The sequence below is a fragment of the Gymnoscopelus microlampas genome, assembly GCF_963454915.1.
Source record: "Gymnoscopelus microlampas genome assembly, chromosome: 2".
NCBI classification, from domain to species: Eukaryota; Metazoa; Chordata; class Actinopteri; order Myctophiformes; family Myctophidae; genus Gymnoscopelus; species Gymnoscopelus microlampas.
Genome location: NC_139939.1, coordinates 38,328,959 through 38,354,891, shown reverse-complemented (window position 1 = coordinate 38,354,891; position 25,933 = coordinate 38,328,959). Strand labels below are relative to the sequence as shown.

Here is a 25,933-nt window from a genome sequence, read left to right as displayed (position 1 = left end):
TTGTAAATCAAAATTGCACAGGGCAGATACGACAAATATCTTATTTAATTTTTTATTTTATTCGTACTCACAATGAAAATAGTAATATATATAGTACACATGACCTTTGTGGCCTCTTCCACCTGCTGGACAGAAATCCGTTTTCTTTCTTTGTTTAGTAATTTGTTTTGTGAAAATGTGGTCTACACTGTTGTGTGTATGTTGTTGTATGTGGCCTATAAGCACAAAGTAAGCACAGTGACTACTGTGGCACCAATAACAATCCTCTCTGTGTGTGTGTGTGTGTGTGTGTGTGTGTGTGTGTGTGTGTGTGTGTGTGTGTGTGTGTGTGTGTGTGTGTGTGTGTGTGTGTGTGTGTGTGTGTGTGTGTGTGTGTGTGTGTGCGCGCGCGCGCGTGTGTGTGTGTGTGCGCGCGTGTGTGTGTGTGTGCGCGTGTGCGTGTGAGATAAGGGCTAGTTTATGCATTTTATCTAACTATTTTCAACAGTTTTCAGGCCAAGGACCCCTTAACTGAGATAGACGAAGCAGGGACCCCCGTAACACATACCGGTACTACTACTATTATTGTACAAAATTGTGAGGACCCCCCAGGGTTCCTGGACCCCCTGTTGAAGACCCATGATCCAAACAGTTATCTTACGCATCATCCCCATTCTTAGAATCCAGAAAAAGGATGACGATCATCATTGGCATTAACCATGTCGTTGTTTTATTAACATAACTTACACTGACAAGAGTTTTGTTGTCAATCTTTTTCTTTTCTTTTTTACATCAAGTGTACTGTCTTGTAATCCAGTGCAGGAATGGAAAGAAAAATGGTCAAATGAAACCAAAATGAAAGTGTTCAACTACACTGGTGTGCAGCATGAAGAATCCCATCCTCTTCACATTGCTCCTCTATAGTCATTGTATTATTGTATACGGTAGGTGTATATACATCTATTATGTGTATACTTTATCACAGTTACAAAAATAAGATACAATACTGTGGAAGCATGACTATACATACAAGGTGAAAACAGAACACACAAAAGCTGTACAGTCCTCATTGAGGGCAAAGATACACACACAGTTTAAAACAGTTTAAAAAACAAAAATCAAATGCACGGACACTTTCAAGCTGTAACCATTGTATTTTTTCCCCCTAACCCACAGAATAATGCTTTCTCTTGAATGTTGTGCTTCATTACAAATAAAAGAACAAACATTAAATATGGGTTTCGCATTAACATTAATATCAGAGTTGCACCAGTGTACCAGATGAAAAACTTTGCCATTTGCCAATAATCTCTAAAACAGTGATACTTCTATTCTTGGTGTGTAATTATCAAGTGAGACAGATGACATAATGTATAGCAAATCTTTGGCAGTATACAGTAAGCCAATCATTTTCACACTGGTGCAACCCTAAATCCTGAGTTATACTTCGGTGCGCAACTAAGTATAAATCAGGTGTAATTCATATACTCTAGTTTCTTTTTTATTTATACTGATTTGGTCCTCTGTATCAAAGGGACATCTACGTGTTTCCAGTGTTCAAATAAATAGTGTCAGGAACAGCAGAACATAATATACACCTAAACTTTGGAGGCGCTTGTAGGTCCTTTTCATATTCCCTTTCCTGTACATAACGTGTGCAATTGCTGATACACACCCATTACCCAAACACACATAATCACAAGATATTAAGCTATCATGCAATTATACTCATTGTTATTTTTTTTTAAATTATTGCCCCACACTCACAGATTATTTTGCAGAAATGTGATACATTTACAAACAAAGCCATTCGGGATTCATGGAATATGTCCCTGAAATGGTAGGCATAAAGTGTGGAAACAGCAGCGTTCAGGTGCACAAGTGATGAAGATATCATGTCATAATCAGCAAGGAGAATAATTGCAGAAGCTGTACGATCCCTTGGGAACATATTACATTTTCTAAGAGAACATACCAGGTCAATGGAAATGAACCAGGGTGCTATCTTCACTGGCATTATTCCCATGTAATACTTGATGAAAACTGTTCACAGTAATGCCCTGTGAGTACTATGGGTAAAGTACTATGGGTCAATCTCCTTAACTTACAATTTCAAGGCGTTAACAGCACTGTGTTACACCCCCGTAATTACATTAACCACTTGAACCCCAGCATGTCCATTCTGGGGGGAACAAAAATAGCAGACATACAAGCTCAAAACGTGTCATTTTGAGCTTGTAGATCTGCTATTTTTGGCGAAGAGATTTGGTGTAGGCGGAAAAAGAATACAGTTGTAACTCAAGTCTGTTTCATTAACACTAGAGGGTTTAATTGGTTAAGTATAAGATATTACTGTGTACTCACTCCACCCTTCTCCACATACAGTAGGTTACTAAAGTAGGGCCACAGTGAAATAATAAATGTTATCAGTGTACTGTATATCAAACAATTAATCTGACATCAGACACGGATAAGGAAAGCTCATGGCACCTCCCATGTGCCAGCATTATAGATGAGATAAACTGAATGTGCACATTTTGAACATCTGATTTCCAATTGTCACGTTGTTGAACAAAAATATCACCACTAACACTAAGTGAAAAAAAAAGTGTTATTCTCTTTTCCCACTGAGCCATTATTTGGGAACCTCCCACAGCATCCTCCTTCAACACATCTTTGTATTGAACCGAGAACATAGTCCGCTAAGTCTAGTTTTTATAATCGTATGCCCTGGTTTACAGATGGCTAAATTACAGAGCACTACTGTACTGAACTGTAGTAACAGACAATCATACACAGCAACAAGACCTACGCCTTCCGCTGCAGAGAAAACAGCTAAACCCAATAAGCAGTATAGTTCCTATAAGTTATATTATAGCACGATACATCAACCATATTTTTCACAAGTATTTCCACATTGATTAAAATACATATCAGACATTTTAAACTTATTTCATATAGAGACCAAACTGAGGATTTCTCTTTACATATCTTCAAAGGTGTTTCAAATATGTGTTTAGTCTTTTCATGACTTTAGTTCTAGATTAATCACTGGCTCTATTACATTATCTCACATAGCCTACCCATGAATATAACCCCGCCCACAATACCAAAGAATGGTCGAAATGGCAAGCTTTTACCCCCTGCATAGCGTCAAGTGGCTCTGTGATTGACATCTGTTAGCTGTCTTGAAGTATTGAAACCAAAATGCAAATCTAACTCAACTAAGTTTGGTATTTGAATATCACCTAGACAATCCAGTGCATCTGCTGTACTGATTAGATTTTCAGATCTAGTTCAGTAAAGGAAAAAAGCGTACTACAGGTTTGTTAAATTATCATCATTTTTTTCAAGCACATCATATTTACACAGAAACCTTAGGAGCATGAAATGGACATTAACGGTTTCTCTTGGAGAAGCTATCTGCATGCCTGGGGAGAACCTCCTTTAAAGACAGCAGCAATTTCACAGAACACAGTGAGCTCAAACTGATTTTGATACGATAAAACATCAAACATTTGAAAACATGCTGAAGCTAATTTCTCTAATAAATATGAAGTATAGTATATGGACCGGATTTTCCCACTTAATGTCAGAATGAGGAAGACATGTGCTAATATAGCTAGAGGTTTCCACAGAGTACAGAGGAGAGAGAAAGAGATTTAAATACCTGCTGAGTAACAGCCAACATAAAACAGGACATAATATGGATAAAATTACTACTGGAGCCTGAGGGCCGTGGGGTAACACAAAAAGAAAAGAAAAACATTTTAAATACAGTAGTACAACCCCAAATTGGCATTTTGAACCATTGGGTTTGATGTTATTGTCCACAATCGGTGTTCGAGACGGCTGTCATCAGTTAATTTATTCCTCATTTGCTTTTCAAAGTTTGCTTTCATTCTCAAATTGGTGGATTAATCTCAAGTTGGTGTCATTTGTATCTTTTTATATTACCGATTTGTGTATCCCCCTCTCCTATCGGAACATGGGTGGCTGGCAGGAATGTTTAAGGATCAGGAAAAAACTAGGGGATTCTAATTCTGGGGGATGTGACTGAGGATTGGAGGCTAGGAATTAATTGCTTTTTGTTGCCGTTTGCGTAAACGAGGCATGGTCGTCATCCTGACGGACCGGGCTTTGATTGCCCTTCTTAGGGCAGCGCCACCAGGATCTCCACGTAATTGACGGGGAAGAAGCCTGAGGCGCCGTTCAGCATGCCTTCATACCAGTTGTCGTCGATTTTGTTGGTCAGGGTGATGATGTCGCCCTCCTTGAACCCTAGCTCACCCTCATTCTCAGGGTCAAAGTCATACAGCGCACGACAGCACGGTTGGTCCATCGGTGCTGGATAGGGTAAGAGAGAGAAAGAGAGACAGAGACGGAGAGAGGAAAGAAAAGGGGAGGATTAGACTTAGATTAGAGGAGAGGGTATCACATGATTATATAGATGAAAGATGCTCAAATAAGAGACAAAGTAGAGATGAAGTGTTATTTCCTGAAGTGAAGGGCTCACCTGGGGACCTGGCTGAAACGGTAGAGACATAGAAAGAGAGAGATAGAGAGCGAGAGAGAGAGAGAGAGAGAGGGGGGAGAGGAGAAAAGATGATGAAGATGATTATTGATAAGTTATCATTTGGCATACAAAGTTAACGAATAGAAAATCAGAAACTTGAAGGGCGAAAAGCAGGCAGAAGGTTAAAAACCAGGGGTTAGAATTTCACGTATGTACAATTAGTGATGAATAAGCCCAACAACAATTAAAGTCCTACTGTGTAACATTCATTTTAGTAAACTGTTTTGGTGACACCTCTTGTACAGTAGCTCTGTTATCATTACAGTGTTTGTCCATAGACTGCTGAAAAAGGAACGCTGCATGGTACTAGTGCCCGAGAATATTTTGGAAAGCAACAAACGGCAGAAATGGTATTTATTAACACTATAATACATGAATAAATGGTGTCCGCTACATTTCCGGTCATTTTGGCACGAGTGTCACGTGCGAATAAAAACAGTGCTTAATAGTGTTTAGAGAACTTGTATAAAACATATGGTGGAATGGTTATTTGAAAAAAGTTACACAGCATGACTTTAAAGGGGATCAAATAATAAATAATGCATTGCAGACTAGAGTTGCAGCCACTGTAGATATATAGATATATTACGCATTTAGCCTGCATAGGTATATTGTGTTATTTGTGCCGCACATACAATAGGACCAAATAACTATACTTTAAAGTCTCCAGACCACATATTGCACTGGTCTGGTACGTATAAAAAAAAGAGATTTTTCCAAACATTTCCTTTAATGTGGATGGAGTACTGTTGGTGTGATAGTTTATGCAGGGTCGAGGCTACAATGGTTACAACTGTAGCTGCACTGCAAAATAAAAAAATAAAAAAAGATGAGGCCAAAACAATGACTGGAAAAGAGTTCAATACTGGTATCAATCAACACCACAAAAAATAAACACTCATAGAAGACAAGAGTGACTCTCAATTCACTCTTGGCTCACCTGGAGATCTTGCTGCAAAGGAAGAGAGGACAGAAGAGAGAGAGAAAGGTAAAAGAGGAAATTTAGTGTTTATGCTTCACAGCACACAGAATGCAACATGGATGACGCCATGAAAGGACAGATGGATGGGCAGATTATTACATGGAAATATAGATGTGAATGGCAAAGAGACCCAGATACAAATGTTCTGATGAGATTAAAGTATTATTTCTTTCCTACTCGCTTCTTTTGTTCAGTTCTTAGGTAAAATTGTGTCTCTAACCCAAGCCTACTAAGAGCGTCTTAGTAGCATATTAGACACATGGAGAAGCAGAGAGACAGACAGACAGACAGGCAGTGATAGAGTGAAGGAGATATTGATGTATCTCTCCAGGATTCACTCAGGGCTCACCTGGGGACCTGACTGCAAAGGGGGTTTGGAGAAGAGGGGGGGTGTAAAAACAGAGAAAGGACGAATCAAGGGAAATAGAACAGCAATCATAATTTGCATTGGATTGCTGTTAAGATGTGATGTGATGAAGAAAACATGTACACACCAAAGACGGAAAAAAAAGGGATGGCAGTTAAGATGTGATGCGATGAAGAACACACGTACACACCAAAGAAGAAGAAAAAAAGTTATGGCAGTTAAGATGTGATGCGATGAAGAACACACGTACACACCAAAGAAGAAGAAAAAAAAGAGTACATTTGACCCATAGGCTCACCTGGTGACCTCGCTCCTATAGAAATTAACAAATAAAAAAATCATAGAGGGAAACAGAAGAACACATGTTTGCGTTCAGTTGTTGCAGACGGATGGACAAACTGTTGAGTACAAAATTCTATTCAAAATAAAGGTTAGGATAAATGGTACAGGGAAAAGAACAGAGACATATAGTTATAGATACTTAACACTGGCTTTATTCCACTGTATTAGCCACAAATGTATCTCTATATGTTATCTTATTATGTTTTTTTCATAAACTAATGCCATATTTTATACAGTATCGCACAAAAGTTGCAAAATAACAGGATATTTTTTCCATTTCCTGAAAGGTAACATACAAGATTTCTGCATAAGTAAGTAAGTACGGTACACAGAAAACGGCTGCCCACATCAAGAATTATAACTATAACGATGACTATAATGATATGATGATGATGTGAGCATGGGCGATTTATGATTTTGCCGGTGTGTGCTCAAAGACGAGAGGAGTTCCAATATTCCAACACACTGTTACGAGAGTTGTCGTCCTGAGACACATTCTATTCATACTTTCGTATGAGTCAGCATCAATCTGACGGTATTCCGAGGATTGTCAAAGAGGACTTTTTTAACATCAGTGATGTCCTCTCAGCAATGCCATGTTAAAATGTGAGTGACGTGTTGAATGTGATGGCATGTAACTTTTAATTGGCAGTGTTGTCCATCAAATTGCTCTGAAAGTGATCCAAATTACATTGTTTGCCACTGTTGTTGTTAGTTGTGGCATTGGCTCTGTGACAAAGATTTGTAATAATATTTTTTATATTTATCGTTATAGTATTGTGTTTGCATTTGTTCTCATTGTTCTTTTGTTAACTGTATTTGTATGCTAATAAATTTGTCTTGAACAATCACTATATATTATAATATTTATATAATATTTCTCCTGAGGCTCACCTGGGGACCTGGCCTGGCCACTGTGGAATCCTCCATTGAAGTTCTCAATGCTGGAAAGGTCCATGGACATACGAGGTTTAGGAATAAACTCTTTCTTAGGCTTGTCAGAGGCATCCTTTATCCTGCAACATGGGATACAAACACAAACCCTCATTTATCCTGCAACATGGGATACAAACACAAACCCTCCTTTATCCTGCAAACATGGGACACAAACACAAACCCTCCTTTATCCTGCAACATGGGATACAAACACAAACCCTCCTTTATAATGTAACATGGGATACAAACACAAACCCTCCTTTATCCTGTAACATGGGATACGAACACAAACTCTCAGCAAGCAAACAGACATGAGAATGTATTTGATTGTAAAAGCTGCTGTAAAATGACTTTACTTGGATGCATCCAATGATGGCGTCCAACATTTGGGATCTTAGTTTGAACACATCATGTTATGGCTGTCATTCATTCATTACATTTTTACCATTTTTTGGTCAAATTTTTATCAGTATGCAAATTCATTCATCCCTACATATTTCTGTGTTGTTACTGCTATTGTACCCTACTGGCTCACCTGCCAGAGAGAAGCCCCCCATTAAGAGGATGTAATACTACCGTCCTACTCCTCCTTGTTCAACACCCCACTCTCCGACTGGGTATGCTTATTTTTATAACATGAATTCTTCTAGTTTTTAGGACTTCTTATTCGGGTCGATAGAGTATTTTATGCACTGTTTGTTTTGATTCTTTCATGAATTCTGCTGTATTTTACTAGGAGAAACATCATTTCATTTATTTTCTAACACTGCTTGCAGATGGAAAACAAATGACAAATAAAGCAATCTTGATCTTGACAGGCGCAGCCACAGCCCGGAGTACGTGCCGTGGCAAAGATCACCCTCCCCGCCCGACATCCCTCCCCCAAACATGAGCCAATTGTGTTTGCATTGACGCTCAGCCAAGCTGAAATGCACTGCCTTGGATTTGAACCGTTAGACTCTGCAGTGGTTGGCAGGTACTTATAACTGTCATGATGTTGGACATAAGCTTGTCCAAGAACTCTACAATTATTTTCTGCAGCACAAATTGTTGGGGAATTATACAGTAAGTCCACAACCATCTGTTTTGACCTACTGTACTAATGGTAAACAACAGGACCAATTGTTTTGTCTTAATATTGCTAATACTCCATTCACACTAGTTGGAAGCATTACTCAACAAGGCTCAGTGTTGTACTACGGACAAGCTACTGTAAGTTCTAGATGATACAATGACATGCAGAAGAAATAATTCCTTTCCATTGATAATAGACCCTTTTCAAAGCAGCCATTTTGACAGGTAAACACAGCTGATGGTAATAACAATTGCAGGTAATTAATTGTGGGTGTGTTTAATTTAGATGTTACAGACATCCCACCTCTCCCGGAAGTTCCGGGAGTCTCCCGGGAATTAGCGTCCGCTCCCGGACACCCGTGAGTTGGTCATAAATCTCCCGCAAATGCCAATCAGGCGACCATATGGTGCTATTTAAGAGAAAACAGTTTCTTTTTACTGCTCAGCGCTCAGATCCGGTCTAGAGCCTGCCTACTGGCTTTGTAATTTGCACACATTAAGCACACAGACCGGATCTACAACCGGCAATACCCCTTGACCTCGTCTTGTTTAGTTCTCATTTGTCACTGAACTGTCAATCTGGCAAAATGTATCAATGTCATAGGCGTCTACTAGTGACTGCAGCCTTTGGTCTGAGTCACGCGAGAGAAAAGAAAATCTGAGATACGGTCGGTATTATTTGAAGCATTACCTGTGTCTTGGTCATCGTGGTCCGTCCCCCCCCCCCCCCCCCCCCCTCAGACATCCCATCCAGGGTGGGAAGTCTGATGTTACATAGACAGTTAACTTCATGCTAGCACACATTTTGAACTAAAACCTTTAGTTGTCACCAGTACTGACCGAATCTCCATCTTGCCGGTGAGCTGTGTGAGGATCTCAACAGACCTGCTGTGATATTCCAACTGAGCTTGGACCAGTGCAGCCAGCTGGCTCACTTGTTCAATCTGCAAAATCAAAAAGACTGTTAGATATGGTACACGTTTCTCACAGCTGTTCATATACGCATCACAGGAGTCTGTCACTGATCGCTTAATGCTGTGTTTCATGACAGCTCAACATCTCATCGGGTGTACTTGAACTGGAATGACTCGCGGTTCCTTACATCAGCCTCTAGGAGGTTGAACATGCACTGCTCGGCAAGCTCCTTGGAATCATCGAATTTCTCCAGGGCTTGTTTCATCTCATCATCTGTCATCTTGGCCTGGCGCTTCTTCTTGTAGTCAAAGTCCAGACGACGACCCTGCATTTTCTTCAGGTGGTGCTGCAAAGGAGATAAAATGGTCATCCAATAGCATAAGCAGTGGTGGAAAAAGCACTCGAATGCTTTACTTAAGTAAAAGTATCAATACTGCAATGTAGAAATACTCTGTTACAAGTAGAAGTCCAGAATTCAAAATTTACTTGAGTAAAGGTAGAAAAGTATTGGTATCAAAATGTACTTAAAGTACCAAAAGTAGAAAGTACTCATTATGCAGAATGTCCCATTTCAAATGTTTGAGACTGCGCCCCTCCGTCGCGGTCCAAAACTATACTTTATCGGCGAAAAGAAAGTAGTCGGCGGTTGTTGGAAAAAGTTGGAGTGGGTATTCGGGCTGCATTAGAATGTGACAACGGCCAGCGTTCCCAACTCTTCTAATGTAGAGTGAAAGAAGCCCCGCCCAGTAGGGCGAGGCTACTGAGAGCGGAGGTAGAAAGGCTGCACGCTGAACATACAGCATAATACCTCCATGTGCGTTTCGTAGTATACACACTCAACGAGCTGATGAACCACCGTAGTGTCATCATGTGCTCCTCCTACCTGGATTTCCCTGAGGTCTTTGTCATGGAGGTTCTGCAGCGGGTCGATGAAGTTCTGTTTCACCTCCATGTCCAGGGCGTCCTTCACCTCCCCGAGCTCATGCATGGCTTCCCCAACATCGATCAGGGAAAGGCCTAAAGAACACACAAGATAGAAGGAGATGATATAGGAGAAGATAAGGGTAAAGATATGAAGAAAAAAAAATACAAAAAGAGAAGGGAGGAGAAGATATGAGAAAACATCCATGCTGATCCATATAGACAGAAAGTAGTGTTCCTTTCATTCACTGCCAAAATCCCCTCTCTCAATAACATTGACATTTCAGACACTCCAAAGAATACTTTTTTGAAAACCTTACAACAAATTACAATGGCAATTGTGAACTTCATTGTAAACTGTCTTGTCCTGACAAGCTCTTACTTTTTGCATAACATTGTTACTATGCTACTTCCTCGCTTGAACGCAGAAAGTAATGACACAATGTTGTCGTCTATAGCTCATAATTCTGGTAGCTTACAGCAGTTTCTCTATCAGTACTCAAGCAACATACATTAAGCATTCCTGCACATTACCAAAGTTGGATTCCTCTCCAAGCTCCCTGCCGAACTTGGCCATGGCGTCTCCCAACACGCTCTCAGTTTGAGTATAGCCCGGCCCTTTCTCCTGACCCCGCATACGCGACATGGAATTCATCATGGTCATCTTGGCTCTAGTTGCTGGAGAAGCAAAATATCAGTTAGCCAACTTCACAGCTGGCCCAAACAATCCGCCCCAAACCAACCACACTGACTCAAACGAGCCAACACAAACCAACCACACTGACCCAAACAAACCAACACAAAGCAACCCAACCACACATTCAGACCCTCTATAGTTTAGGTTAGTGAGACTGTTCTGCAACTGGAAAGTCTCGGGTTCAATCCCCATAATAATGAACTACCCTCCATTCTAAGTAATAAATTACTGTGGATTAGACTGGCAACTAAATGCTTTAACTCTAATATGGACGAACCAAACAGAAATTGTCCTACATAACTGAGTCCATTTGGTCTCACCTGGATTGGGCTGCAGGTACTCATTAGTCCTGGTCATGATGTCCATCACTGCCCTGGAGGTGCTGTCCACCTTCTATAGACCACAACATGAAATATACAGTAGAATGGACCAAACTGAGTAGAGATAAAGGGGTAAACACATAACTAGAAAGCATTCCGTAGAATGCACACCTTTATGAGCACAAATAACAGTATAACATTTTATGGGACATGACAGTAGTAGTAATATTGTGCATTTACACAGTGCTCTAAGCCAGTGGTTCTCAAACTTTTTTGGCTTCAGTACCCCCAGTAGGATGCTATGAATGAATGATAACCTTCTGAATTAAAGACTAGCAATTGGCGCCTCCTGAGCAGATTTATTTTAAACTGTGGCATAACTTTTTCAGTATGTCCAGTTTTTGTCAATATGTTCACAATAAAACTGCATACGGGCAAATGAGTATTGCTTTCGATTCAAGAATAGTTGTGGTTGTCAAGTGTTTGTTTGTTTTCTATTTAATTTGATGTAACACTTTACAGATCAGGAGGTTCAACATTTATCAATGTTTTATCATTAAACATAACAGTAAAATAAATGTTTCCCATTTACACTTTCTCTCACATACCACCTGAAGTACCTCCACATACCCCTAGGGGTACCCCCATTTGAGAAACACTGCTCTAAGCTTTTGAACTTTCAACATTCTTGCCTTCTCCATGTCAGTGAAGTCATTATCCATCTTTGTTCCTTCTGCGCCTCCACATTTTTCGCTCACAATCTGTAACAAACACACAAACACACACAAATAAATAAATAACCATCTATAAGTTTCAAGCACTGTAATTCTCAACATATTATATGATCTACAAAATAAAACGTTTCTGTAATCAATTCCCAAAATTGCTCCACTGGAGCTGTTGGGCAGCTCCAAAATATGACCGTGTGACATGCTTGAGTGTGAATCAGGGTGATGTGGTAAAGGTGAATTTGTGCTTTTGTCAACTTCTTCCATAAATAAACCAGATCAGGGTTGTCTCTCTAGATAAACCGAGAGCTGGTCACAGTTTTTCCACAAATGACATGCTTGTTTATGTTAATAAACAATAATAAACAATAGTTACATATGTGAATTTGTAAATAGCTGCTAAATATCTTTTTTCTCTTTTTTCTTTTTTACCACTATATGAGCATTTTTGTCAGTTTGCTATTGGGCAAACTTACTTTTTAATGCATCTCAGCTTTATTTTTTGTCATTCTGGATTTTTTGACAGTACAATGGAGAGAGACGTCTTCGGGCTCAAAGGTCATGAACTTATGATATCGCAGGTCCCTGCCTATGGTGTGTGGTGTGACAAATAAGTGGCTGAACTATATAACTGGCCTTAACTAAATTAACCTCTGTCTAGAAACCCCCTTCCATCAACACTGATGTTGGATAACTGTTCAGCAACACCAGAAGGCTCCATTACTCAGCAACAGACAGACACGAACAGAGAAGCAGATAAGGAATGAGCATGGGTAGCAATCTGCTTAATTTGTGGTGCTTACCCGTTGCTAGGACCACAGCTATATGTCCAAACTCAACAATGGGCCTCAACTACACTAAATTAAACGCTGTCTAGATATTCCCCCCCATCAAGGCAAGGCGAGTTTATCTTTTTATGCCCATATATGGAGATGTCTGTATCTGTCAGTCCATGTCCCTTTTATGCCCATATATGGAGATCCCTAATGTCATCATCAGTATATGCCCATATATTGGAATGGCAATTCCACACCCCCTCGAGTCCTTGCTGCTGCACACACCGAGTTTGAAGTCTGTCGGTCCCATATATGCACGTGACCATATATGGGCATACCGGTCGGATCTGTGGCTCTGGACAACCGTATCTCTGTATCTGTCAGTCCTTGTCCCTTTTATGCCCATATATCGAGATCGTTGATGTCATCATTACATGGGCATGCCCCCTTTTGTGCCCATATATGGAGCTGACTGATTTGTTTGCGGCTCATGCCATGACGACTCATTGATGTTAGACACACTACATTTTTGGGAGTACAGTAGCTGCATTGGGAACTCCTTATATGGTTATGGCTGAGTCAGAGTAACGTCAGCAGTCCGCCCGCCCGCCGGCCCACCCACCTACCCTCCCATTAGCCAATTTTAATATAGGATAGCACATCTCAACAAGACAACAGAGCACCAAGGTCCTTCAAACTACACCCCCTGGGTAACAGAAGTATTTTTCCCATTCAACATCCCTTGATTTGTTCAATGACCTTACTCAGTGCTTGTATTGGACTATATAGTCCCCCTGGTGATAAGATTATGTAAATTTGTGTCGTTGTCATACTGTAATGATGGTAACATATTTTGTTGTTTTCCATATTCTGATAAACACTGACAGTGTTGGGTCACTGTTCAGCAACACTGGAAGGCTCCATCACTCAGCCACAGACAGACATGAACAGAAAAACAGATAAGGATTGAGCGTGGGCAGCAATCTGCTTTAAGCTGTAGTCCCATAGCTATATCCGGCCTCAAGATTGACACGCATGCACGTACTCACACATGCACGCACATGCTGTGACACTGGCGTCAGGGTGAAGTGATTGCTTTGGTCTCGCTATATTTTTCTCCAGTCTGTGCGCTGATAAGCGGTGCCACCACGCAGTGCTGGCCATAAGATGTGCCACCAGATAGCGGTGGCCTGTGACATAACCTGGTGCCCTGGAGGATAGGAAGCATGCTGTTTCAACCGGGTAAAATATAGCCCTGAGAAACACCAACCATAAAAACCGGTTTATGACATCCTCACTTATGAGGGGATGAGAGGTTTAAGGGAAAGTCACAGTTCATGAGCTAAGTCAGGAGAAAAACAATATGCAAAATCTGATGTCAATCTTGAGTCCCTATTCAAGTAATGAATAAATAAATGAATAAATACATTCAAATACAAATAAGCTTTCCTTTATTATGTTATTTTTTGGGGCCTTTATTTAATAGACAGTGTAGACTGTAGAGAGACAGGAAACACAGAGAGGGTAGGGGAGTGACATGTGGCAAATGGTACGTCTGTCCGGAAATCGAACCGGGGACTCACTGTCAGACATTAGAGCCCACGTGGTAACCACCCAAACTACTCAGCTATCGAGTTGCCCCAAATGAAATTGTATTTTTGAGCCAATCTGTATCGTAGAGTATGTTAATACAATATAGCTTAAAGCGTACATCTGCAGTGGTTGGAGGTGGTCGACCTTAGACCCATTGGCTAAGCCACCTACTGGTTGGCAAGTATGTCTGAAGGTCCTAAGCCCAATATCTCCACCTGCCAAGCAGGGATTCCCTCTTGCATGAGCGGTAAGGGGATTGAATGTAGGCTGCTGTATAAATTGAAGTTTTACAGAGTATCGCTGCTACAAAAATAAAATAATCTCAAAGTATTTTCCTGATTCTGCTTATGATAAACTAAAAGGATCATTTATAGTACTTATCAACTTGCCTTGTTTCACAGATTCACTCACACACGGCTCACTTAGCTGTCAGTTAGACATATTTCCTTTGTCATCAGTTCCAAACAACACTACATATACTTTTCTCAAATCCACCATGAGCCAGTTTCCATGGAGACAGGCACATTTTCAGGCTTGGCAGATGGGATTTGTGGGTGTTGGTCTTACTCTTCTATCATCTATTCTTCCCATAATTTCATCCGTCCTTTCCTCTCACTGTCAACCATCCCCCTCCCCAAACCCCACACAATCACAATCACAACAACATCAGCTGAATCAGTCACCACAAAACTACACATAAAAGACGAAATTGGCATCAACAAACAATTGTTGATTGTTGCTCAAAATGTTAGTGGGATCCTTATATCATAGGATGGGTTCTCTAAATGTGAGGTCACCTGGCTACACATGTTAATGTATAGTACTATCCATATTTGTAGTATAACTTGTGGAGAGAGAGAGAGAGAGAGAGAGAGAGAGAGAGAGAGAGAGAGAGAGAGAGAGAGAGAGAGAGAGAGAGAGAGAGAGAGAGAGAGAGAGAGAGAGTGTGTGTGTGTGTGTGTGTGTGTGTGTGTGTGTGTGTGTGTGTGTGTGTGTGTGTGTGTGTGTAACTACCATCGTCAATGTAGCAGGTGCAGTGGATGCATTTGCAACTTCTGTGGACAATGTAGCTTGCATACAAGAAGGCACTACTCACCGGTGGAATCTACCAACAGGGGTGGGACTTCCAGGCCCATGAGAACAACAACAGAGAGCTCTTTAACACCAAGCAGCAGTGCAAGACTAAGAACTTTGTTTCCTCTGGTGATCCAGCCTAGGACCAATCTGGGAACCCATCGCCAAATAAAAAATCACACCCTGTGTGAAGGAAGCGGTGCCTTTGGGGCGGGGCGTAACTCATTTCAGTTCGTCCCTATTGGTGGTCTGAGTCCACTTACCAAATTTGTACTTGGTAGCATGCTGCAAACTGGAATAATGGCTGTTTAAAGCCCAGCCAATGGGCAGACAGAGGGGGCGGGGCTTAAGTAATTACAGTTTGTCCCTATTGGTGGTTTTAGTCCATGCACACAATTTGTACTCCGTAGCATGCTGCGAACGTGAGTTATGGCTGTTTAAAGGCCAGCCAATGGGAAGACAGAGGGGGCGGGGCTTCAGCAATTCATGCTGGTCCCTATTGGTGGTCTAAGTCCACATACCAAATTTGGACTTGGTGGCATGCTCCAAACTGGAGTTATAGCTGTTTTAAATCCCGTGCCCTAAACGGGCGGACGGACATAACATACGCGGGGGGTCCCTGGAACCCGCTTGGATAACTTCAGCAATTCATGCTCGTCCCTATTTGTGGTGTAAGTCCACATACCAAATGTGGACTTGGTGGCATGCTGCAAACTGGAGTTATAGCTGTTTTAAATCCTGTGCCCTAAACGGGCGGACGGACAGAACATACGCGGGGGGTCCCTGGACCCCGCTGTGATAACTTCAGAAATTCATGCTCGTCCCTATTGGTGGTGTAAGTCCACATACCAAAGTAGGAGTTGGTGGCAGGCTTCAACCTGGAGTTATAGCTGTTTTAAATCCCGTGCCCTAAACGGGCGGACGGACAGAACACACGCGGGGGGTCCCTGGACCCCGCTGTGATAACTTCAGCAATTCATGCTCGTCCCTATTGGTGGTCTAAGTCCACATACCATATTAGGACTTGGTGGCATGCTGCAAACTGGAGTTATAGCTGTGTAAAATCCCGTGCTCATCATCCCGTGCTGATACGGACGGACGGACGGACATACGGACAAAGTCAAGTGTAGAGCGGTTGGCACCGCTAAAAATCACACCCAGTGTGAAGTGGGCGGTGTGTGGTCATCACAACATGACTCACTTTAAAAAAGGGATAATTGACCTGTTTTAAAGTCCATACTGCTATTCATAGGGCTGCACATGTGTCATGTGTTTCGCTAGCCAATCACAGTCCTGAATTTGCAAAGTCAGCCAATCACATTACAGTTAGTGGTGATGACACTAGCTGTAATGTGATTGGCTGATATGAAAAAAGTATCGATTTGCATTAACAATGGAAGGGTTAGGGGGTACACAAATCTTTTGGTCGGTGTCCAAAACTCACTTATAGGGGGCGGCTACACCGCCCCAAAAAGGAAAAACAGCGCCCTCTGCTGTTTTTTACTCTTTCACTTGGCTCTGGGGGGGGCTCAATGAAGCACCCGTGTGCAAGGAAACCGAGGTTTTGGTCTGCCTTCAGCCTTTCACTTCCAGTGGTGCGACTATGTTTTCATTCCCACTAACAATATTTCTACACGGAACACTAACACTACTTCTCCCAGAGAACATGGATAGTTTTGGTTATAAGCCCACTTGTTTCTATGATGAAAGAGCAAGTTAAAATGTGAATATCTTTCCGTGGTTTTGTCTGCTCCGAGGACGCTATTGTTAAATGAGTTTCCATTTGTTTTAGTGGGAAGCGAGAGCACAGACAGTAAATCCCGCCCACTACATTTGATTGGGTAAAGCGCGGCCTGCTTCCTGATATGAAGGCACGCCCACTTATAGGCCAGTGCGTACACGTTATGACGAACCCCCCCGACAGATTCAAGCGGAGAGCAGAATCTGTTCTTGAGAGATTAGCCTAGGACATACCCACGGACTGGTTGTTGGAGGGTTTCGACAAATTGGGATGCCCAAAGACGAGGCAGAAAGGCTGGCACAAGTATTGTGCTGTCTCTGCTGCCATGTATGGCAGCGCCGCCGCTACCTGTGCCCATGGAGTGCTGAGTTTCACGGGTGTTGTATCATGAGGACATATATCCATGAGTTTGTGAATGTAACCTCTAGCTGCACCTAAACTATTTGTGTCCCTGTATGCTTTCCCTGTGTGTGGACATAAATAAATTGTTAAACTGTGTGTATGTGTGTGTGTGTGTGTGTGTGTGTGTGTGTGTGTGTGTGTGTGTGTGTGTGTGTGTGTGTGTGTGTGTGTGTGTGTGTGTGTGTGTGTGTGTGTGTGTGTGTGGGGGGGGGTTGTATTTGTGATTATAACAAGCTTCTCTACACAGCAGAATCCTATAAGGGGATTGTTGGGGTTGGTGGACTTGGGGGTTTGATGGCACAGACAGCAGCTTGTTCTCTCAACTTAGACCCTGTCTGTGACGAAAAGGATTTAACGCACACACACACACACACACACACACACACACACACACACACACACACACAAACACGTACATATACACAATGTTTACAATAGCAAATCATCATAGGATAATGGCATGAAGGCAATATTGGTGTTCTCTCCTCCGCGTCATCAGCGCCCATACCCTAGGTGGGGTTGGCGAAAGGGCCTCTCTGTGTGGAGTTTGCATGTTCTCCCCGTGTTCCCTAGGGTAGGTACCCTCACAAAACATGCAGTAATCCTGGTCACTATACTGCCTCCCCCTGGCCAGCCGGGGCGCTTGATGGAGGGGAAAGGAACTGGTTGGAATAACGTGTTCCTTCCACGCGCTACGTCCAACCAGGGAAACTCTCCTCTGTCAGGTGACAAGAAGGTCAGTTGGCTCTCATGCATTGAAGGAGGCATGAGCTCGGCCCTGGCCTCCCTAGGTTGGCAGAGGGAAGGTAGTGCCCAGGATTACATAGAAAATTGGCACTGGGTGTAAAAAATAGGGTTACAAAATCGTGGGATCAAAATTTATAGAGAAAAAAAAAAAGAATGTGTGGATGAGGCCTATTTCTTACCAGAAAAAAACACCATATTCCATGAACAACAGCCAATCTGGAATCACATTTTGAAGGGCCTCTATAGAGCACACCTCCAAAAGAGCATTCGCTTCTGTCCATAGGGGGCACAATAAATGCAAAAAGTTGTGTCGTCTGTTGTATAAACTATTTCCCCCTTTCTATGTGTCCTGACAGTTGCACCCCACGACAGCCTGGCAAATATCTGTGCTCCAAGGAGAGCACATTTCTAGTTAGAAGTTGCCCAGGATAGCAGAATCCGTTAAATGTCTGAACTATAATAGTAGAACACAGAATCTACGTCCAGTTCTCTGTATCGTCTCTTGACAATACAGAGTATCGTCTCTATAACCGCTGAACATGCTTATTAACACACAGAGGAAAAAAAGATAACACATGATGACATACATTTGACAAATGATTTTATATGAATACACCACACACACCATACAGTACATGCCAACTCTGTTTCTCTGTAATTGCTACTACTGTAAATGAGCTGTCATCGCAAACAGTGAACCATTGCATAATTGATTGCATAATCAAATCTTCCACCAGAACATCACGAGTCCCCACATGAAATATCAATTAGACACAACAGGAGCGATGTGCTGGGTAACGCACAGGCTAAACATGATTGGGACTGTGTGTGTGTGTGTGTGTGTGTGTGTGTGTGTGTGTGTGTGTGTGTGTGTGTGTGTGTGTGTGTGTGTGTGTGTGTGAGTGTGTGTTCCTGTTAGCTGACTTATTTAGTTGTGATGTTCTGTCTATTCGGCAGAGAACAAGACTAGGTCCTAGGGATGCACAATATATCGGTCATCATATAAATATTGACGATAATTACTTAAAAATGCGTTATGAGGTATGATACGTCAATATGATGTGTCAAACATGTTTATGTGTTGGTGGAAAAAAATCTTGGTTGGCTGTTTGTGGCTATAGTAGTATTAATACTGCTGTACTGCGTGATATTGGCATCTACTCAAGAATGTGGACCTAGTCTACGGAGACCTGCCGCGGGTTACGGACAAGGTCAGGGATAGAAGGATGAGGCAGTTTGGGCACTGTGTCAGGCACCCAGAACTGGTGGCCGAGCAAACTGACACTGTTGGAGCCAACCCAAAGGACAGCTAGGAGGGAAAACTGGCACACACCTATGTAGACACACTGTGGTGTGACAGTGGAGCTAGCAACAGTGCAGAGCTCAAGACCTGAGTTGGTGTCGGTTAGTCCTCTCGCATTGCATCACATTGCAAGTAACATATTATTGTAATATTATTACTTTCCCCAGTAACTGTAGTTATTACAATTGCCAAAACAGTAATAATAATTAGTTATTGATCGGAGGAACTTTGAGCTACTAAGTTATAATGAAAGTGATTTGTTTTTGACTGATATGAGACAGTAGGAGGTTGGACACTGGTAACACCAGGGCACCAGGTTATGTCACAGGCCACCGCTATATGGTGGCACATCTTATGGCCAGCACTGTGTGGTGGCACCGCTTATCAGCGCACAGACTGGAGAAAAATATAGCGAGACCAAAGCAATCACTTGACCCTGACGCCAGTGTGAAAAAAGAACTGATCTACAAGCTATCAACACATTGCGATGTAACCCATTGTTAGCTTGTAAATGTGTTATTTTTTAAGCATCCGCCCTCTATCAGAGTTATGATGCAATTATGACGATTGGGTTGGATAGCAAAAGTAATGTAGTAATATAAGTTATAATTACTCTTGATGCCAAGTAATAAGTAATGTAATATTACTTTTTAAAGGAGTAAATGAGTAACTAGTAACTTATTACTCTTCCTGAGAAATTTGCCCAACACTGCCAGGAGCAGCAAAATATTACATTTTTAGCATGCAATAAGTCAGGAATGACCTTAGTGGAACCTCTGTAAACGCCTTCTGAGGATACTGGGCACGTATTTGAAGACCCCAGCAGCATGCTAATTGAAGACTGTGGAGCCACTGTAAACAGCCGCTGATGATTTAATAGAAAACCGTTCACACAGAATAAATTTGAAAGAGCATTTTATTGCAATGGCCAGTTTTGAATGGGCAAAGGCCAGTGGGCAAGCTCCAACACTTGCCTGGCCGACCAGTGGTGTAACTTCCTACGTCAGAGTCAGTCAATCAGTGACTTTTGTGTTTATTGAGATATCCAGTCAAAAAGCGTAAACAATGATTTGCAGCAGAAGGAGCAAGAAAAAGAGAAAGAGAAAGAGAAAGAGAAAGAGACAGACAGACAGACAGACAGACAGACAGACAGACAGACAGAGACAGAGGCAGGAGCCTGGCCATGAAGGGAGCCACAGAGAGACGGTATAAGCCAGTAGTTATCTCATGAGCTAAGCAGATAAATGAATGAATAGCAACTCAATCAAGCAGGGAGGGCCGGTGGGGGACCATTCAACGAAAAAATTGGAACTGCACATGAATGGAGATGAACTGCTCTGGTGGCTGTTCCAACCCAGTGGACTGCACAAACTGTGTTTACGCTGCTAGCCCAGTACTCCTGCAACCTCTTTATGTACAAGAGAGTGAGTTTGTTTGTGCGGTCATTCTTGCATACTGTAGTTCTCCCTTCCATCACAACTCAACTACATCTCTGACCTTATCTGTGTGTCCGAGTCAGTACAGTATACTGTACATGCGGGTGTGAGTTAATACTAACTGTACAAATGTGTGAGTCAGTGTGAGTCAGTGTGTGTGTGTGTGTGTATGTATATATATATACACACGCACACACACACACACACACACACACACACACACACACACACACACACACACACACACACACACACACACACACACACACACACACACACACACACACACACACACACACACACACACACACACACACACACACACACACTTACATGTGTGTCAGTCAGTGTGCATATTGTGACCAGGTGGTAGAGGATAAGATAAACCTAATCTCAGTTGAACCTTCAATTTTGCCTGTTTATACTGCACTGCCCCACACAAGCTCACTCTAGGCACCTCTCATGACGTCACAGATGGTGTACTGTAGAATACTTAATACTTTAAGTGTGGGATGGTTGAAAGTAAAGATATTGAAGATTCAACCAAACGTTTTTCAAAACTTCCCACAAATGACCCACAAACCCACACTGAGCAACTGGTTCAGGTGCTGATGGAGCGAATAACAGCAAATAAGGACAAATTATCAGGGCAGGAGCTTCAACAGTATAAACCCAAGGCTGGCTTATTTTTTCTCATCCTTCACTGTCTTCTTCCCTCCGCATTTCCCCCATCCTCTCCCTAACTTTCCTCCATTCTATTCCTCCTTTCATCCTCTCTCTCGTTGTCTCTCTCTCTTCAGTCTCAAGGACAGGACAAGGTGACTCTCGCAGCATGTGTGATGTGAACCTCTCAATGTTTGACAAAATCTCTCGCTGCTTTCCAGCGAAACAACAGCAGTGACATATAGCTGTGTCAATGGTGACACACGCGCACACACACACACACACACACACACACACACACACACACACACACACACACACACACACACACACACACACACACACACACACACACACACACACACACACACACACACACACACACACACACACACACACACACACACACAGCAGGGAAAGACATACATACCTAAAAAAAATAAAAAAAGGTAATAAATAAACAGTGAAGGCCATGCAGGACAAAGAGGCAGTGCAAAAACCTTTTACAGGCATCAGTGAGTCTTGGCTGCATGGATTGTATTGGATAAGACCAGTGGTGTGTGAAAGCATAGTGAGGTAAGGTCAGTTTAAAAAGTCTACTCAGAGGTAGTGTAGTGGAGGTACAGTATAGGGCCCTATTTATGCCGGTGCCTTAACCGTTGGCATTACCCGGTACCTGTGAATTACGCACGAGGGAGCTGGCACTGTCCCTAAATGGTATCTTGCAGCCGCTATACCCGCTATTCATTATGCCGACTCCGTTATTTGCGCCTGGAGGTGTGCCCGTGGGCGTGTTGCCGTGTTTTCCCTAAAATTGCTATTTTGCCCACACACGTTTGGTAAAGCACATAGCGGATTCTAAAACCACCCGCTGTGCCAAATTCGCGCGCGCCTGCAATGGACATGTCGGGAGTCGGCCGGGCGCACAACGGCACAACATTCGAGGTCTCCCACTCTCCTAATTCTCAAAGAATCTCTGTGGTTCTAATTTTCCTATAATCAGCAGAAGTGAGAGTGTCAATTCCTTGTGTCAATTGTGTTTATATAAGATGATTTTCTATTCAAAGAAGACAATTTGTTCTGCGCACAATGCCATGCTCTCCAAATTACACACTTCAGTTTTATTCATACATTGCGCAGGAAATAATGAATTGATTACAATAATATAACATTCTTTATAATCTGTAACATGTAGGTGATACTTATGTCTATCAAATATGGTTTTATTGAAAGGCAATCAAAGGCTAGAGCGTATGAACCAAACTTCGGGTGTATGGTGTCCAACGATATCGGCGCCCCAGTGCGGCAGAAGAGTTCATGTCGGAATTAAGTGATTGTGAATATGATTGTCATTACAATTTTACTTAATCCACAAATGTGTGACTGTTAATTCCTTGTGTCAATAAATTGTGTTTTTATCAGCAGTTGCCAGTTAAGCAAAGACAAATACAATGTCGTTTGATCTTTGTTTGCTATAACCATACCAGACCATTTCCTTTAATTAATCCAGAACACTTGCGGATTGCTGTAATTTAAAGTTCTCTATAACCAGCAATGTGTGAGTGATAATTCTGTGTATGAAATATAATTGTATTCCAAGGCAACGCCGCTCTTCAATGGGCAGAGAAGGAGAGAGCGTAAGATTGCATTGGGGATAATAGCTTGTGCAGTCCTCTCTTAAAGGCAATGGCATCTTGCAAAGTGATTGGTTTTATTATTGTAACGCCCCAAACCACACCTATGCATAATGTAACGGGTAGTGCAGGTGTTTAAGGGATAAGTCTGGTGTCTAGTGGATTTAGGATCTTTGAACGAAAATAAGGCTCATACTGTATTGCACAGTATTACTGTATTAAGACCGTCTAGGATGAGATCCATGTGCCTTTCTGACCTACAGTAGGATTGAATCCCACCAGAGCCTTCTATCCATGTTAGCCATCACTGAGCTTCCCAAATGATCCGTAAAAAATAAAAGAAGAGATACTCTGGTTCAATTCCTGGCAGCAGTGCCTCCAGCTTGGACGGGCACTCCAACAAACACAATTGGCAGTGTTTGTGGGTGGGAAGCCTGCAAGGGTTTGTTTCCTTGTTGCCATAACACCTATACCGGTCGGCCGGCGGGCTGTTGAATGGGGATTGGGATCTGGGGGCGATGGCATGAATCTCTGTGCATTGTGCTCTCCTGGTGAAACTACTCACTGTCAGGTAGCAACCTGCAGTCCCTGTTGTGCAGAACAATTCAGAAGAATGCAGAAGAATTGGCAATGACTAAATTGGGGAGAAAATCAGACACATTCTGGCTGGTCTATACTATCTATACTCATCACTCTTCTTAAAAGAGAAACAGTCTGATGAACAACTGGCCGCATAAATCTGCCACAGTCAGGGTCAGAGAAGGACTGTTCCTCATTTTTATCTTTGCATCGATTTCTGCAGTCACCACCTACGACGCCATACCAAATCGGGCCAGAATAAATGTGATGAACAAGGAGAGAATTAATAGCCCGGTAACCTTAGCCTGGAGTTTCCTGGTCCGTGCTCCATCCCAAAATCTCTTACATCATCACAGGGGTCAGCCAACAATGCATGTCCTCATCTGCTCTCCTCATTAACCCATTCAATCTGGGAACGCATCTGTGTCATTTTAGATTTGAGCTATAACCATTATTTTATACTTTGGCTATTAAAAAATAGCAGATACAGTATACAAGCTCATAGCGCTACGAGCTTGTAGATCTGCTATTTTTTTTTAAATCTTGAACATTTGTGCAAATTTTTGAATATGTATTTTTGAAAGCAAACATTTGTAACTCAAAACTTTGTTTCTGGAGGTCCCTGGAACAAAATATTGTACAAATGTTCGCTTTAAAAAATCAATATTCAAAGATTTGCAATGATTTTCACGATTTTTCAAAAATAGCAGATACAAGCTCGTACCTCTGCTATTTTTGAAATGCCAAAGAAATCTAAAATGACACAGATGCTTTCCCGAATTGAATGAGTTAAGACAGAGAGAATGAACACAGGACACTGACAGAAATACATTCATATCAAATTATCAGTGGTTTATGTCATTTATTCAACTGTTATTCATCCAGGCTAGGGAATTCTTTGCAAAGAAGCCTGGGAGCTGATGAAGGCTGCAGAGCCAAAACATTTGTTCTTTATAATGGAGAAGAAATTAAATAAGTTAACTCACTCTCGTCCCCTTGAGTGCGACCCGTCACTTATTTATATGTTATTGATCTAAGAGGATATCGCACCAGAGGAGTCAGAGCGCGGTGGTAACAAAAGGTTTATCTAAGCCTGGGAACTGCCCTGTACAACAACCACAGTCTTCTACTGTTGTTATTATTGTTACCAGGGTTATTATTTTTCACAAAGTATAGTTTTACTGTAAACAAGCCCGCCTTTACAGAACACAGCCTTGCTGGACATCTGTGCTGAAAAGTGTCCATATGCTATACACAGTGAAGCAGTGTGGTTATTACAGCTGACACTCAAATTGATGTACAGTATCATCTCCAATGCAACTGTCTATAATGATGTGCAATCATTGCAAACTGGCAATGATAGTAATGAGGGAAGTCAAATGACATGTTTGCCTACAAGGTGTTCATTAACTCCAAAGGTTGAGATGAAATTATACATTACTAGGGCTACTACATCTACATAAACAACAGTAAGTGTTGTAACAGAGGTCCACATTCAGTCTAAAGGAGATTTAGAATGAGATGAACGTATGTAGATGGACACAAGCTCTCGTTGCTTCCTTACGTATATCTCCATATTTCAGGGGGACCAAGATACACTGGGAGGGATCGATAGAGGGAAGGAATGAATGAAGAATATGTCTTGCATCTCTCCAACAGCCAAGTAAATGTAGCATTTTGATAAATTATACTTGCCGCAGGCTGAGATTTGATCCAGCTCAGCTTTCCTGGTAATTAAAAGCGAAATGGGTTGCTGACAACAATTCTCTTGAGAGCCAACAGTACACTCCTTTCTATATATAGAGCCACCACTTACATTACTACAAACACTCCAGTCAGCTGTTATTGGGGTGAACTGAAGTCAACAATGGCCTTTACAGTGGGTCAGAGTCCAGGATGTCATGCTATTAATGGACTTAGGAGACAAGCAACCACAAACACACACGCACGCACGCACGCACGCACGCACGCACGCACGCACGCACGCACGCACGCACGCACGCACGCACGCACGCACGCACGCACGCACGCACGCACGCACGCACGCACGCACGCACGCACGCACACACACACACACACACACACACACACACACACACACACACACACACACACACACACACACACACACACACACACACACACACA

The 25,933-nt window shown here is 42.1% G+C and overlaps 1 protein-coding gene across 2 annotated transcripts in view; it reads right to left on the bottom strand.

Moving 5' to 3' along the window:
* Positions 1-712: 712 nt before the first annotated feature.
* Positions 713-25,933, bottom strand: part of sh3gl2a (SH3 domain containing GRB2 like 2a, endophilin A1) — a 73,318-nt gene continuing 48,097 nt past the window's right edge. The window contains exons 2-9 of one of the 2 annotated variants that reach the window (XM_084047584.1): positions 11,802-11,870; positions 11,110-11,182; positions 10,627-10,770; positions 10,055-10,188; positions 9,359-9,517; positions 9,097-9,200; positions 7,141-7,262; positions 713-4,326 (exon numbers count right to left, since the gene is read on the bottom strand). In XM_084047584.1, the coding sequence (XP_083903710.1) occupies positions 4,133-4,326; positions 7,141-7,262; positions 9,097-9,200; positions 9,359-9,517; positions 10,055-10,188; positions 10,627-10,770; positions 11,110-11,182; positions 11,802-11,870 (999 nt within the window). In that variant the 3' untranslated portion in view covers positions 713-4,132. Of the gene's footprint in view, positions 4,327-6,050; positions 6,218-7,140; positions 7,263-9,096; positions 9,201-9,358; positions 9,518-10,054; positions 10,189-10,626; positions 10,771-11,109; positions 11,183-11,801; positions 11,871-25,933 lie in introns of those variants that run through there. The other variant, XM_084047585.1, reaches the window with a different exon arrangement.